At 35.4% G+C, this 18160-nt stretch overlaps 1 protein-coding gene across 4 annotated transcripts in view; it reads right to left on the bottom strand.

Annotated features, from left to right (window-relative positions):
• Positions 1-217: 217 nt before the first annotated feature.
• The window catches only part of LOC118199028 (transmembrane ascorbate-dependent reductase CYB561-like), an 80255-nt gene continuing 62312 nt past the window's right edge, over positions 218-18160 (bottom strand). For all 4 annotated transcript variants that reach the window (XM_085822196.1, XM_085822195.1, XM_085822197.1 and 1 more), the window contains 4 exons: positions 16130-16381; positions 6313-6515; positions 2366-2520; positions 218-639 (listed from right to left, as the gene is read on the bottom strand). In XM_085822196.1, the coding sequence (XP_085678322.1) occupies positions 480-639; positions 2366-2520; positions 6313-6515; positions 16130-16381 (770 nt within the window). In that variant the 3' untranslated portion in view covers positions 218-479. The remainder of the gene's footprint in view (positions 640-2365; positions 2521-6312; positions 6516-16129; positions 16382-18160) is intronic.

Genomic DNA, 18160 nt, shown 5'->3' with positions numbered 1-18160 from the left:
CAGAAGATATAACGTTCCCATGTGGGTCTATATGCATATCCAGCTAGTATCCTACAAAATGTTTGGCTATTCCATTTGGTATATCTCTATTCATAATCTCTAAACAGCCTTTTTGGGTTAAATCTTCAAAATAGCTTGAAAGTGTAATTTTTCTTCCCATCTTTCAAATTACGTTACAGAATACAAAAGGTAATATTAAAAAAAAAAAAATTGCAAATTTCAGTTAAAAGAAAGTTTCAAATTTATATAATATTTTCAGGAGAAAATACAAAATGGTTAAAATACAATGAGTTTGTTAACACATAGATCTTAAGAGCAAAAAGAGGTGTTGAAACACTTTCGAGCCTCTTATTAAAAGTCAATATATTTCTCAAACACAATGTAAAGTTCTAATTATTGTGAGTCAATAAAAACTCAGTACATGCAAATAAAAGCTGCTTAATATGAATAATGTTTCTGTGACTAGGCCCAAAATTATTTCAATTCATTGCTGTTGAAGGTACTTCATCTGGCAGAGGTTTCCGCTTGTACGATGACCGTGTTGATAGAAAGACTATTAAAAATCCAAACACTATCACGAATATGCCAAATGTATTTCCAGTAGCACCCTCTTTGGTGTATTTACCTGATGTATAGTTCCTAAAAGTAGAAAATTATTAAATAAATTACAAATACCTTAAATAATGTACATGAACAATCCTTAATATACAAAGAAAACTGAATTTAACCTCCATCATTCATTTTCTTTTATATGCGCAAGACAAATACTATAATTTATCAAGTCTTAAATTTAAAATAAACAGAGACTAATAGGTTATTTAGAATACACAATTAAATCCAATAGAAAGATTATGTTATGTATAAGCCTTCTTTAGGTACAAGAGAAATTGTGAATATAATATTGAGAACAGCGTGATAATTCTTAGCTTGGTTGGTTTGATTTATTTGATTACTGCAAACCACATGAGGGTTATCAGCAAAGGGCTTCGTGGAGGACTTTCTAACGGAAAATGGCTCATATCCATGTCACACATGGAGAAAACCACAAAAACGCCCACGCAGCCAGTCCGTTCTCCTGGAATTGAACCCAGGTCGAACTACCAGTATTCATTGAATTTCCCATTCAGCTGCGAGTGGGCTGTAATTATCAATTACAAAAAAATTATGATTATTATGTCGAATTTATTACATTTCTGCAATAAAAAATTTAGTAACATCTCAAAATGTAGGTTATATATTCATTAATCATGAATGTTAATCTTTATTAACAGAGAAATTAAATTTTACTTAAATATAATTTCTGTCCTGATAAATCTTTATCAGGATAAAATCTCGCCCTTCTTTCCTCCCAAAAAGTTATTTATATATCTGAGCAATATTTTAAAACACATCAAAGCGACTTTATTATGGATCAAGATTATTCTTAACTCCACTCCTTACTGATCTTCAAGATTTTCGCAGTGTATCACTACCGTGGTTTATCACGGCTGACCAGATGTGGGCTCAAATGGATTACTAGAAAGATGGACAAAGTAAGCATTTGTGAAGCCAACACTTGATTACCAGGGGGCAAATGAACAGAGCCCTGCCTTTTTTTAAAGAAAAAAATTGTTTATTGCATAATGATGGAAAATTATCACAAACTCTTAGCGCATAACAAAACTGCCGAAGAAAAATAAGAGAAAAAGAAAAATACGTGTATTAATGCTAGTGACAGCAGATGATGACAAGAGTAGGAAGAAAGACACAGCCACCCTGTTGAACATGATAATAAAGTTCTTTCCAAAGGCTGGAGGAAGACTATGATCCTTAACTCTGGAGAATTCCCTTCAAAAATAGGATGAAGTTGGGCAAATTTCTAATATTCCCAAAACCTAAATCAATAATAGCTGCAACCCTTGCTTTCTGGATATGATAGAATATAGGGGCCTGACGTAGCTTAGATTCAGATCAGGAGAAATGAGAAAGAATATTGATTTAATTTACATAACATGATGAACTTATTATCCAGATTAAACTCTTTCAAAATAACATGTGAATGTTATATTTCTGTTAATTATAGCATGGGAAAGGAAAATGCTGTTAATAATATTGTCTTTATTTCAGCATATTCAAATTTGACATAGCTTACATTATTTATGGATTCCAAAATTATGAATAATCCTGTATTTTGAAGGTAATAAAAACTGTTACGCATTTTATGTGTTGTTTGATTTGCTACTGATACTTTGATACTCTTTCTTAATCTGTGTATCAGATTTTCATATTTGGAAACATTTATAGACTATGTTTGTTCACTTAACCCTATCTTTCAACACTTGAGTAAATATTGGTAATTTCATAGATTTTTTTTAATTGTTCTTACGTTGTCCACAGCAGACGTTCTGTCATTCCCATTAATGCTGCTCCAATGGATAGAATGAAGATACCGACTCCAAAGAAAGTATGAAAAGGCAACGCCTTTGCTCTAAAATCTGCTGGAAGCCCAGGGAATAAGAAAGTTACAAAACCAAGGAGGTACTATAAAAGAAAAAATAAAATATTAAATAACTAAAAAAGATTCATAATAAAAGATTAATTTGTAAAATTCATTATGCATTATCGTGGAAAGCGTGAAGATACAACAAGAACATAACATGATGCATGATACGATCAGTAATACCATATTTTGATATTTCATGAGTTATGGCAGCTGTATCTGTCACTCTAATGAATAATATTTTTTCGGCAGCAAATTTAGCTTTTCTTAATACCGAATATATCGATTAATGAATATGAACGAGATATCGACCTTCAAGCTATACATAATTTCAGCATCATTCTCATCATAGTATATTACTGTTTCATGTTAAAAAACTTCCACAGGAAAGTGAGGCCACAAATGTTTAATTTTTACCTGACTTTGGCTGTAAGAGAGTTCTCCATAGAAGAACTACACCAAGTAATATCATCCGCGACAGTACAGCTTGTGGTATAGTGTAAGCACAATTTTCCATAATTTGGCACAATGTCGTTTGAGCAAAGAAGTTCGGGTTTTTGCCTACCCTCGTCGTTTTTGCCTATCCTCGTTTTTTGAATGGTATAAGCCAAAATCTGCAGCAAAAAAAGAGGGTAAACCAACAAATTGAAAGTCAGGATCATGGTTGGCTGCTTTCCTCATTAATCTAAGCATCATCTCCCATGAATTGCTGTCAATGCTGTGTTATATGCAAGTACTTCGACATTTGGGCACCAAGTTAGAATAAAAACACACAGAAAAACAGAGAAAAGGCTGGATTCTACATTGTGGAAATGCATTTAGTTACATGATCAAGTCACTTAAGGAAATACAGTCAAAAGTCTTTAATCCAGACTCGTCGGGACTTCGACGATTCCGGATTATCGGTTTTTCCGGATTATAGATCATCAGTTTAAATCTGGTAAGATCGCATGCAGAAATTAAAAAATTAAAAATATGAAACCGTAATTTATGAAATAAAAAGCAATTATGATCTAAAGGGTATCAGAATTTACAAAAAAAAAAGCTTAATATTTATTTGTTTACTTTATTAAACATTTCTTTCAACGCGCGCATGCAAAAAGCATACATTACGCATAGTCGAAATTAGAAAATTGCAACCAGAAAACTATTTGATGTGTATTCGTGATATTTATAATGATGAGGAATTTGATTTAAATCATATCAAAGACGGAGTACATCAAGATGAAATACTACATTTAGTAAGGAATTATAAGCCGAATAAAATAAAAACATCTGCCCTGAAGATAAGGATAGTGCTGACAGATCAACTTCCAGTTCTTTGCGCGCCGCGTCTCCCCCACCCGCGCAGAGCAGCATGAAATTGATAAACAGATTTCGGAATGGTTAGAGAATCAAAGGATATGCCTTTATCCATTTTTTGCAGCAATTCCACTTTTTGTTTGATGGACACTGAAACATGCTTTCGCTTTGTAGATCCTTTGGTAGCTCCAGAATCGGAAATCCTTTTTGATATAATCGAAAGTTCAAGTTACTTTTATAAAACTGCTCTAACAGTCTGCAAAAAATAATAAGTCGGATCCAATTCGAAGATTAAGGGACAACGCAATCTGCAACATTAACTGAAATAGATAATTACATAATTTTAGCTTAGCTTATACCGTGTGTTATACATTAAACGCGCATTCGTAAACGTATTATGCGCATGCGTTGACGCATGCGCAGAAAGTTTGTAGCCTCCGGAATATGGACGTCCGGATTAAAGACTTTTGACTGCAGATCAAAATACAAATAGAAATAGATCCACTTCCTGCTATAACTATTTTGCTTTGATACGTTTTTAATGTTGACTTGTGGCTATTTTTTTTTTACGTAGTTCTATGAGGTCAATATTTCAGACAACGCAATTCTTTAGAACGATATGACACTAAAATGGGCATTCTCTCAATGCCTCTAGAATGGCAGAACCGTTGATACAAGCTTATGTATTGCGATGAATCGAAAATAAGTAGATAATCTTTTTTTTACATTTCAAAATGCCATGTAGGCATTTTTTGCAAGTTTTTTTTAACGTTTTTATTTCCCAGCGATCAAAATTGTGATAGGAATCCGATGGAACCTTATTTCGATTCTATATATAACTCAGCACTAACTTTTCAATTAGAGAACCATCTAAAAAAACTTCAGGGTTACATCTAGGTTTTATTCACAGCTCTTCGAAAAAATTACCCATCACGTTTGTTTTTAAGATTGACCATACATTCATCGAATGCCGTTATTGGATTGGCAGCACCGATTGGATCTATGTGTCGTAAACAAATGGGGCCATTTTGAGGAGATTCTATAAAATTTCAAACGGCATTTGATTTCTGGAACACTCTATGTAATCACAAATTGGAAATGAATTGCGCACCTAATCTTCAAATTCAATATAGCGCATTACCAAACATGATATATCACTGATTTCAAAGTTCCCGTGCAATATCTGATTGACTGAATTGGACACATTAACTTGAGATAGCTAAAATGTCTTTTCTGTAATAAAGAGATTTTAAGACAATAACTATCTTAAAAGTCTTGATAAATCTAATTTAAACAGCAGTTTTTCATGAAACTATGAATCTTACACAGAAACTCTAGCTGTACTTAATATTCTTAGCTATTTATTCGTTGAGTGAAAATTTCTTACCTTCTGCAGATAAAAGTAAAGGAAGCATTTTAAAATTCCTTATACAAAGTCCGTATTCCGGACTCGTTGGGACTTCGGCGATTCCGGATTAGGCGTTTTTCCGGATTATAGATCATCATTTTAAATCTGGTAAGATGGCATGCAGAAATTATACAATTAAAAATATGAAACCGTAATTTATGAAATAAAGAGCAATTATGATCTAAAGGGTATCAAAATTTACCAAAAAAAAAGAGCTTAATATTTATTTGTTTACTTTATTGAACATTTCTTTCAATGTAAGTTGTTTAAGTTGCTTCGTTTTTTGTGCTAATACTTTCTCTTTAATTCTATTACCAGACATAATTTCTTGTTCAGTTACAAAGTTCCACTGTACAAGTCCTGTAATTGCTGTGTCGAGAATACCGACTAACTTGTCAATCGAAATGTTTTCGTTTTCAATAACCTCTCTGTCACTTTTTTCACTATCAGATGTGCGCATGGGTAAACGCTTTATGCGCATGCGCAAATGCTTTACGCGCATGCGTAAGTTTGTGGCTTTGAGTCCCGGATTATAGATCATTCCGGATAATGGACGTCCCGATTAAGGACCTTGTACTGTATTATACAGCAGTCTCAATAAATTATCAGATCATAACTCAATTATGCTATTTTTTTATCTAACGTTCATCAGGATAAAGGAGTTGCTAAAGAACTCACAAATACGAACCAGTTTCAAGAAAAGACCGAATTTCTCGATAAAATCTTTCAGCTAAACCCTCATGAAGTTAAACATATCCAGCCATTTCTTAACGATGCTTATTACCCATATAAAAATTAAATGCATCAGAAGCAGCATCCCTTCCCTTCCCCAAAAAAGTTATAAGATTAAATTTGCAATGGAAATTTCTATTACGTAAATGCTTCCTTTCCTTGTCAGCTTTAATATTGAATTAAAACTATTAATCCATTATTTAGAAATTCATTTTTGATACAAAACATCTCTATAAAAAGGGTGAGAGTTATATAAAAGAATCAATTAAACATTTTAAAAATCAATCTGCCGATTTCTAGTATTTGAAAATCCTTCGAAAATTTAAGATAGTTTATTTTTGGAAATCTCTCTTCAGCAGCAAAACATTACAAACAACAAACACGCACTTACCTGAAGACAAAAGAATATATATGCAGCTAGACCAACCCAACTATGTAAGGAATACAAATCAGCTAGACTTTTCCTTCTGTGATTTTCAAAGATAGCTGCTAAAGCGATAGAGGAGCATATGAAGGCCAAAAAGTGAAGGCTAGCATGAATGATCTTCAGAGTCGGTTTAGGTAAGAAACTGAGAGCTCTGTATACTATAATGGCTGTCGGAGGAGAAAAAACAATGTAATAAAAATGTGAAGTATTTACAAATTTGTTACATAATAATTTCATATTTTAAAGAAGTGATATTAATCCTAAGATTATCAATTTTGAACAGGGTATTTGGAGACAGTTTATTTAACGTCAAAAATAAACTCACATTCTCTCAAATAAAAAAAATAAACTCAACACTAAAGGAAATAAACTTTACATTTTCCTGCAAATGTCTTTATTTAATAGACAGGCGAGATGTCTAGAATCTGACAGAATTTTGTAAACCTAATTCTATGGCTTGATCGCATTTTTTTAAGAGTACAACAAGGTACTCGTACATTTACCTCAGCGTTCTCAGGAAAATAAGGAACAAAGGACTTTCGACTGAGCAGTGCATTTAATGACTTAAACTAATAACCTCATAAAAAAAGGGTCTTTTAGGAATCACTAGTTAAAGTCGGTAAAATGGTAAGACATTTGCATACGATTGCTCCGAACTCATGTCAGGGAAGAAAGTGAGTAGACACTAACCTTCCGGAATTCTACCAGTAAGCCTTCACTAAAGAATGTGGTTTCATTGCTTCTCTTTAAATAATCCTTAGATCCTTTTTTTGTTTAAATTATCCTTGAATTGTGCACTAGTTAAACAATACATTCTTATATTATTCATTGCTTAATTCTACTTTAATCTTAATTTTCGCAAGCATTATCCCTACGACACCAAAAGAAGATGATGTCCTTGCGCTTGTAATTATAATATGTAGTTCTTCAACCAAGGAAGAGCAGATCTACTAAACTAGATTCGAATAGTTCACTAAATTGCCATTTGCCTAATATTGTGACTGCAGTGTGATGATTAAATGTTCGTAGTTTTTCTTTATGAAAGTTTCCTGCAAAGTAGACTGGTTTTCAGAACTTCCCGGTGATGCTTATTTTCTCAATATACAGAGCTTAAATAATAGACAACTTTTCACAACCAATGAAATTTAAATTGCATTCATGTCTCAGTGGGATGATTTAAAATGCATTAGACGTTTACATAGCACTATTCTTAATACAGGAAGGCTTCAGATGGGCCTTAGCGCATCTCTACCTTTGACGATTTTGAGAGAAAGTGAGTTAAAGTCAACATTTTTATGTACTTTATATTATTAGATTATTCATATAAAACTTATATATATTATCCATTCTTTGATTCGTAATAAAGCTTTCAGCAATTTATTTGATTTTTGTCAATGGAGCATAAATACATAAATAAATACAGCAATTAAAGCTCGTTATTTTTCAATTCCACATAAGATGTTTAACCCCATTTTCAAGAAATTTGAGTCTAACGATTTCAATTTCTGGACTTTTTATGCTTTTTCATTCAAAATCCGAATTTTCCAAAATCATATATTAGCCCCTTCCCTAAAGATCGATTTTACACTTTTCGCATGTGTCATAAATAAAGAAGACTGCCATTAAGTTTCGCAGTCAGCAGTTATTGTATTGGGAAGTTTAAAGTATTGCAAAGGAAGTATTTCTTTAGAAACGTTGTGGAAGATAAGAATGCTTGGAAAATAAGCATGAGATAATCTTCACGTCCAATGGATCTAAATACGACTGAAGGGCTTAGCTAAAATTTGAGCTTAGCCAATAGTCGCTTCACAGTTCAAGCAAAAGATCTATCCAGGGAAGTAAAGTTAATTTAGCTAGAATCTTACACAACAAACAGCCATTGAAACTTTTCGAGGAGATAGGGAAGTAAAGTTAATTTAGCTAGATAGAATCTTGCACAGCAAACAGCCTTTGAAACTTTTTGAAGAGAAAGCTGGTCTTTTAAAAGAGAGTAATTCTTCAGGAATTGTCGAATGCATTTTGTTGCAATTTTAATCTGTTTACTGCATCTTGAGATGTCATAACCGACAAAACCACTTGAACTTAGTATATGCGTCAATTACCTCGAATATACTCTACCGTGAATAATTCTTGTTAGTTGATGAGAGCGAACCAATGAAGACAGTATGATAAGTGCTTAATGAAGAAGCTTTCACTTTTCCCACACTTCCTATTGCATAAGAGGACCCTATGGAAGTCGCTAAAAATTTCTTCCATCTTAGCTGCTATAAACTTACCTTTGCTATGGACATTTTGAATAATATATTTTATGTATGGCCTTGCGGTACAATCAAAAGCTGCCTTCCATTTTCATACTTGAATAAAACGCCATTAACCACTATACAGTTATTTTCTTCGCTATTCTCAATCAATCACTTAAGCTTTCTTATATATTCATTTTCTTCCCGAGCGGCAGCGATGCTAGTTAACATTTCGTTACGAGAAAAAGTAACTAACTTCGAAAATTTAATGCATCTACGTGCCTCATCTGATTGCTGGATCTTTTTTATTTATTTGTCAAATGCCAGTTACATTGGCCGTTAAGCCATTAAACTCCTTGCTTGCCAATAGCGCTGAAATCTACCACGAAAAATTTGTCAGTGCTTCACACTCGTCCAAGTGTTTCGCAGTCATTGGCCGTCCACTATTACATAAAACACACAACGGCGAATCAGCTAGTCCAATGCGAAATAAATGATTCTGTAGACAGTCATTTCCCGTCATACACACATCCTCTGTTTGACTATTGCTTAAATCCAGTTCCAAAGAAGTTAAGGACTACTGTTCAGTCCCCTCGCTCCTATCTCTTGCTACGTTCTTTTCTACTACTTGCGTATTGACCTTGTGTTGACGACTTTTACTATGACTAATCAGATAAGCCTGGCTCAGTAAAAGTAGGCGGCCAGTGCAGTAATTCTGATTTAGACTATTTTCTTTACTCTGTGTTTTATCATGGAGCGTATGCTCAATTTTATCAGCACGGAGATCACCAATCTTTAGTGTATTGAAGAAGCTCATAGTCCACTCAATGATAAGGATTCAAAGGATCTGCAAATTTTTAGGAAACTAAAACTGTTTATTGAAAACGAGATCGTCCAGGAAAGATCCTCCAAAATTCCTAAACCGAACATCCCAGCAAGTGCTTCAACTTACGATAACAACTTCTCGCAAAATTGGACAGTCGAAAATCAACGCACGTAAGGCAAGCAGTCCTGCGTGCTCCGATGATGAAAACAAAAACAGGTACAAGGCTCTAGATGAAAATTCCAGTAATTCGGATACTAGACCAAATGTTATCATAAGAATAAAGAAGCCTATCCGAAAACCAAATCCATCTGACGACACTGATTCGCCAGCATTACAGCTACCAACGCATCCGGCTAGCGAAAGCTCGGAAAATATGGATACGGCCCTGCTAACGATGGTGATGCTGTACCTTTACAACTGGCAGCCAATCACAGCTTGAGTCGAAGAAAACCTCCACCAATAATTATTAAAGATAGTAAATACAACTGGATAGACATCCGAAAGCTATTAATCCGAAATAACTTCTCTCTGCGCGACTACTACAGTCAAACTATTCAAGACGGAGTGAAAATACAGACCAAAATCTCCACCATTTATCGACAAATTGTGAAAGTACTTAAAGGCAAGGGTGTATTCTACCACTGCTACGAATTACCTGAGTCTAAACATCTGAAGCGTGTATCCGACATCTTCCTGCTTACATAAAAACTGAGGGCATTTCTGAGGAAATCATCGCGATGGGATATAAAATGGTTCGTGTAAGTAATGGGGATATTACAAAACTCCCCCTCTTCCTTGTTACTTTGGATAGAAATGACAAGAATAAGTCATTCTCTCGCGAAAAATTCATTCTTAGAATGAAAGTACAAATCGAGCAATACAAAGGACGTGATGGGCCCCTGCAGTGCTACCGCTGCCAGGTGTTCCATCATTCTCAGATGAAGTGTTTTCATGAACCCAAATGTGTTCGCTGCGGTGAATCTCATCAGTTCTTTCAGTGGAAAAAAGATAAGTCTACACCCCCTAAATGTGCTAACTGTTCTCAGGAAGGTCACACAGCCAATTTTCGTGGATGTGAGAAGTTCCCGAAGGCCAAAGCCCATCAGCAGGCAAAAATGTATAGTCGTCACTAACAAAACTTACTCCCAAGCTTTAAATGGCGGCCTAGCCCCCGAAGCTGTAAGTGAAGCTAAACAAGTACTGACAGACATAAGAATGCTTGTTGCTGCTATCAAAGAATCGGGTCTAGCCCTCCTTCTTAATCAATCAATTAATAACAACCATCACAACCTGAGAACTCAGCAAATACGACCCTCCATGGATAAATAAGTCCTGCAAAGTACTCCCATCCATTTCGAGGTCTGGAATGCCTGCGGGCTTCCCTCCAACCTGCATGAACTGCAGCACTTCCTTATCGAACATGATTTAGATCTTGGTCTCATCACGGAAACTCACGCGCAAGCGTGTTATGGTCTACATATTCCGAATTATCGATCATATAGATGTGATCGACTCAGCCACCGCGGAGGTGGTGTAATGATCTACGTAAAAAAGAATATTCCTTCATGCCTCATAAGTGTAAATAGGACTTAGAGCTGTGAAGTATTCACAATTGCTGTTACTCTCCCGTCATTTAAAACTGTGTATTTTAGTGCTTTATACAACTCGCCACAAAATAGACTGAATGAAAATTTTCTAGACTCACTTTTTCCTATTGATTCACCTACCATTGCGGCAAGTGACTTTAATGCCAAGCACTTGGCTTGGAACTGCAGAAGAGGATATCCCAATGGAGATACCTTACATCGCCTTATTAGTAGTCGACCCATAGTGCTTCACTCGCCTTCGGATTATACATACATATAGACCCAGCAGAGTTGAACGTTCCGATATACTGGACATTGTTCTTACCAACATGACTGTGCCATGGCTTTGGATGTAATTCAGGAAGTTTCCTCCGATCACCTCCCTGTGATTGTGACACTAGGCATTTTTAACACGAACCAACCACCCTAGAAATTAAATACGGACTGGATTATGTTTGAAAACGTGTTAAAATTAGTAGTCTGAACTTTAACAACGTCAGAACTACTACCGGTATTGATAGTGCCGTGCAAAAGCTTACGAATTTCATCCAAAATGCAATCAAAGATGCTACTGAAATTATTGATAGTAACGATAAAATCTATCGACTGCCTTCTAATATCCGGCAGCTCATGAAGCAAAGAAACCATCTCCGCAAACGATTTCATCTTACATGGGATCCTGCACTTAAAAAACTTATAAATCGCCTCAATAAAGACATTAAACGTCTTATCAAAGAGTTCAGAGAGGAATTGTGGCATGAGAAAATACTAAATTTGAACATTACTGATGGCTCATTTTGGAATCTCATAAAAAAAAAATTTTAATTCCGATTTTCCTAGTAATCGCCCACTTCAGTATGGCAATCAAATCGCAGTAGTCAATAGCGACAAAGCTAATATATTTGCTACCTACCTCTTCAAGCAGTTCCAACCAAACGGTTGGCCAGCGGACCCTGAATTCGAATTGACTACTTTAATGAAAGTGAGAGACTGGTTAAATGCTCCATGAGTCAGAAATATCATCCCTTTAACTACTCCCACTAAAGTGATGAACATCATAAACTAAATAAGAAAAAGTCAGGACGGTCAATACCTCAAACAGAGCCATTTGTGCATTACCAAAAAATATCATTTGCAAATTTACCAGCATTATCAACGCCTGCTTATCTACTTCTTACTTCCCGACTAATTGGAAAACGACCAAGATCATCCTCATACCTAAACCTGGAAAAGATCATACTCAACCTGATGGTTACAGACCCATCAGTTTGTTACCTGAATTAGGAAAGGTGTATGAACGAACCTTACTCAATAGATTAAAACCCTATCTTAGCCTTCTCCTCCCTGAGCAGTTTGGCTTTCGCGCAAATCTTTCCACCACGAAGCAATTATTAAGAATCACGGAATTTACAGGAGCTGCTCTCCACTCCAAGCTCAATATCGCTCTCCTCATGCTGGACGTGGCGAAAGCTTTCAACCGCGTCTGGCATGACGGACTCATAGCTAAACTGATTGATCTCCATCTGCCAAGAGAACTCATTCTAGTGATTCTCTCGTTTCTTACAAGTTTTTCCAGTTGCTTTATGAAACAAATTCAAGTACATCACGTTATAAACTCAAGATGAAACTAACGAAATCTGTTTCTCCCATTCCCGACAATGCTGAGATAAAGATGAATATCAGTATTAGGCGTACAACATCAGTCAAATAATTTCTGGAAGCATTATGAACAGTACATAAGTGAACATTTACGTAACACTTGCAGACATTCCACTAATCATGACTTTTCTTAACTATAATACTGTGAAAATACGTATCCTTTATGTTTCAAGTTATGTTTATATTAAATTACTTAGCTTAAAATTAGCTATTTTGAAGGATATTTTTTCTCATCGATTAATGTTATCAAAACAGTCTTCGACAAAAAGCGACCCCATAAGCGGAGCCTACTGCAATCAGCCCCTTCCCCAACTGCAAGGTATTCCACGACTTTGAAAGAAATGAAGAATCTACGATTTTGCTTTTTCAAGAAAATTTTCTTCACACACACATTAAAAAAAGCGTTCGAATAAACATCTTATGAAATTAAAATGCGCCTTTAAGTCAAAGGCTTAAAAGCAAAACTAGAAGAAAAGATGACCGAACACAAACGTTAGTTTGCTGGAACATGTATTCTTTTCATTACTGACGCATAATTCATTGACTTATGGTGTCAGGAGTTGACCGTCTCGAATTTTGCGAAACAAAACTTACTTCAAATGAATCATAGCACAACGGTTGACTGGAATATTATATAGGAGAGGTATCTTGATTTCCTCCTTGTTTAACCCTTTTCCGGCGCGCTACCTTATAAAGTCGGAGTTTTGATTTAAAAAAAAAAGTTGGCAGTCTAATTAGGCCTAGAGGAGCACACAAGTAAAATTTTGTGAAGTATCATTTTAATTCTGTGGGTTCCACTTATCATTTTAATTCTGTGGGTGTGCCCAAAGTGGCACACTGATTTAATAGAGCTTCGAAAAGAGTGCTGAAACAAGCATTGTTGTCAATGAACTGACAGATGAGATGCGGAGAAACAAAGAATACAGACTCTCAGTTGTCCTTGATTATCGGTGAGCCTGGTCTGGGCACACCTAGGGTTCGCCGTTTGATTTTAGGCAAGATTTCAAGGTAAAAATTTAAAACTAATATAGAATAAGGAGATTAGCATACAACCCAAAAAATAACATAGAAATTTCTTTTCAAACAATTCCTTTTATACCCTAAAAAAATCTGGAAGATTTCTTTGAAAAATGAGGGTCTTAAAAAAACTAAACACGGCTAAAATATACGGACTGGTTTGTGTTGAGCTGCCGTCTACTTTCAGAGTAACCTATAGTAACCGATAAATACTTTTTCATTCAATTATTCTGTGCGTACAGAAGGAAATTTTTAGGTGCGTCCAGACCGGACATACTGTGCTGCAAAGGGTTAACGCTAAAATCTATGGTGGCAGCAAAGTGAAAGACACTGATGAAATGTTATTCACAAAAAGAAAAAAAAATGCAGTGAATAAATTTTTGAGGATTTTTGTCGTGAAATTAGAATATTTACTCATTCTAAATAAATAAGAATCTTGTATAATTCATAGAAAAAATATATAAATAATTTACAAGTAATGGTTTCTAATGATTACTGACCAAAGCGCGCTATTCGCCAATTAGGAAGAGAGAACGAAAGTTATGCAGATCTACTTCTTTATGAGAAATCTGTGAACAATGAAAGTTATCTCAACTAAACACTTACTTACCCAATGAAATAAATACACCGACGCAAATATGAAAAAAAAAATTAATTTAATATCTTTAGAAATAATCAGGTGTTTGAAATATGTTGTTACATATGGCTTTATTGGAAAGATCAATCCAAACATATAAAACAGCTCAAGTATCACGCAAGAACAATGATAAATAATGAAAAAGGACAAACATTTATAAAGTAAGAATCAGTATAAATGAACTTGGGAAAAAAATAAAAAGTTAAAAAATTTAAAAACATAAAAGATGCAGTTTTTACAAAGAGTTCACGAAAGCTCTGGCAGTGCGTGAAATATGTTATAAATATTACAGCCAGATATCAACAGCAAACGCCACTTTGTTATGAAGAGGCATTTCTAAAGTTTACCCCTTTATCGCCCGAAACTCAGCGCTCTCTCTCTAAGAAAACAGGTTACTCGTATTTTATAAGACCACGTTGCGTCGATTTATTACCTATGCCTGTATCGTCTGGTGTTACCTTTCTAATGCTACTTTAAAGAAACTACAAATAATACGAAATGTAACTTACCTAAAGGCCACTGGTTCATATGCTCATATTCACCAATGGTCCCAGGGGACCTACAAATCAAATTGCCAAACGCCACTCGTTCATACGCAGTGACGTCATCCACAATGAACTGAATGTAGATAATACAGGTAAATGCACAACAAAGATTGCTAAAAATTCTTCAAGAAAAGATCCACTAAGTTAATAGTAATTCTATTACTATAGTATTGCTTTAATGAACTATAATTTTAAAGACCAAAGCAACAGAAAAAGTCTTGGAGCGGTTCGCTCCACTTAAAATTTTAAAAACTTTATCTTCTTGTAATCTTTAATTATTTAATCAAATTTTTTTATGTTTTATTTATTTCCCCTTCCTTGTATGTTTCGGTCATTTAATCAAAATCTAAATATGATTCTGAAAGATTCCCTACCCACTAACCAGTGCCTGATTTGCATGAATTTGTGCTTCATCTCCAACTTCCCCATTGAACCTGAGCTGATCCGGATAGAAACCTCGCCTTCTCCACCTTTGAAACATGCCTTCATCATACTATACTCACCATTTTGGACTTCGACTTCACACAGCTCGACTGCACCGATGTAGCGCTACGACTTTCAAACGAATTAATGACTCTATCAACCACTGATTGCTTATTTTTCCACACAATCTTCTATCATCCACAGATGAACAGTAGTTCCCTATATAGTTACATCATCATGATTTAGCACGGAAGTGGATTTAGCGCCCCGGGATTGCTTTTAAGCACATCGCATGAGCTAAGACTCGCCCTTCTCTCTATTCTGTGAAGTCTTTCGTGTGTTAGTCAAAAGAAAAGTTATGGCCAATACCACCAACGTTGTTATACTCAGGATGGCACTCTCGCTCAGGTGCCTGTTTTCCAGTCAATACGTTCAGCTAAGTCTTCGAAAATGTCTATCTTAACTGACAAACAACATGCCGTCGTTTGACAAAAGAATGCACCCAGCTATAAAAGCCTGAAATTTTTTTAACGCAATCCATGTATCGACATACCTTCAACGAACTGTGTGAAATAATTGCTTATTTAGGGCTTTGGTAAAATTATTTCACATTTGCTTTGTCCAGCATTTACTAACTAGACTTCTGGATTCGGCCATAATATATATATTTTACAATATGAACCTTTGAACAACTTGCCCAACAATTTTATTGTACGATAACATCCATCATTCATTTTTAAATAATTTTTACTTCACTATATATGAAATATTATTTTAATCCGTTAAATCTTAGCTAATCTTGTGTAATTAACTAAAAGGCTGCGAAATATAAATGTTACTATACTCACAGTCGCCATAAAAAAAGATCAGACCAACCACCATAAGTACTGGATGATAAGAGAACTGCAAGTTTGGATCGCTACTCCAACCAAAGCCTCCATAAAGATTGGCGAAGTGAATGATTAGGGCAATGCAGATGATGCCGATAATTTGAGAGACACCAACAGCAACCCAAAACATGATGCCAGAAGCATTCCCTGGTTCCATATGATGTGGCCGTGTTATTCTTGCCGCAGCGGTGAAGCTACTTTGTTTTTCCTCTGAAAGAAAAAAAAACACAGGTAAATTAATGGCCGTTATACAGACGTACACATTCAGAAAACAACAGTTAACACCCCACATATATATTTTCGCTTAATATAAATACAGAGCGTCATATAAAACCTGTGACAATATTATAGGGCGCATATAGAAAGTTAGAAGAATCAAATACCATTTGAAATGTTTCTGTTTTGTTGTCCAGAGAAATTGGATAGAACCGCACCCAAGCGATAACCCACATAATCTAAGAGTTTCAACAGACAACCGGGAGTGTTGTTTCGATAAATAACGTCTGCAAGAAAGCCGATCTGTCTGCTTTTCATGATCGCGCTGCTGCCCATAAGCCTTTGATGCCGAAAGCATCACCAAGTCCAACAGCGCTCCTTGGTTAATGTGGTGCAAAGCACGCCGACAATGGGAACGAGTTCTATGGAGCAACAAAGCAAGGTTCACCTTCTACCATTCAGATGGCAAGGTCCGCGTCTGGCGTCTGCCTAAAGAACACCTCCTGCCAGAGCCCACACTAAATTTCAGCGGAGGTGAAATTATGATCAAGGCGTGTTTCGCCTAGTATGACCTGAACCCTTTGTCCAAATTGATGGTAAACGCGACACCGATGCCGGCTGCACTATTCTGCATGACAATGCGCTTCCTAAGTTGTAGCAGTTTTACATGTTGGACCTATGTTACTTTCAGGACATCTTCAGCTGTTGTGTTGCGAGTTCCACCATGAACTGGTATATTGACAATGGGCTTAACCGAATGAATTGACCTGCCCATAGCCCAGACCTGAACGCTATCGAGAACCTTTAAGACGAGTTGGATAGCCGAATTATGAGGTGCAACAACCGTCCAATATCGGCTGAAGGAACTTGCATGTCTTCTCCTAGGCGAGTGGAAGAAAATTCGAATAACAGTCAAAGACTTCCCGAAAGCATGCCCACGGAGAGTTGAGGCTGCAATTGCCGCTCCGCTCGTCTAGGCTCTTCAGCCTTAAAAGAAATATGGACAAGTGTGACCGCATATCAGTTATGCGCACATATTTCAGTTTTACAGCCAAAGTCGTTAATGCCGTAAAATGTAATCCACAACAGAAAATAAGAAATTCAATTTATATTAAAAGCCATTGTTTGTCTATGGCATTCATTTCGTACTTATAATAAATTTCCTGAACTTGGTGTACGCCCTACGCATAAAATATGTTTCGTTATGTTGTATATGCAAACTTACTAGTGCATATATAGAATTTACTGGTACATATCATTTTACAAAATGAAGATTATATTTACCGTGCACGTTTTCTTGCTCTAAAATACCTAAAAGAAAAGCATTTTTAAATTTCTCTGCATTCCAGTCAGGCATTTAAACATGAATACGTTGAATGAGGCATACTATAAAGAATTCCGTCTAATGGAATTTTTTTTTCGAATTTTACTATTGTATCGATATTTTATATGCTAATATACCATTCGAATATTCAGAAAAGAAAATAGCAGAAACTAGATTTGCCGCATTTGTTTACCAATTTAAAAGCGCATTGTAATTCAATGACTGAATATATAAGTGCCTTATTACTGTAGTAATAAATAATCATTCATTATCTGTTTAAAAAATTACTTAAATACTGATGTTCACCAACTAATTAGGAACTTAAATCAAATGTGGGAAAATTATGCTTTTAATTAACAACTTTAATGCTCCTATAGGTTTCAAACAAGATATTTTGAATTTTAGTTGTGTTACATACATCTTTCTTCCTTCCCAGGGAAGGTTATTTA

This window comes from Stegodyphus dumicola, chromosome 8, assembly GCF_044657685.1.
Source record: "Stegodyphus dumicola isolate Sdum_Otavi_A_Nest chromosome 8, ASM4465768v1".
Taxonomy (NCBI): Eukaryota; Metazoa; Arthropoda; class Arachnida; order Araneae; family Eresidae; genus Stegodyphus; species Stegodyphus dumicola.
The sequence above is the reverse complement of the archived record's forward strand: the minus strand, read 5'-3'. Positions and strand labels throughout refer to the sequence as shown.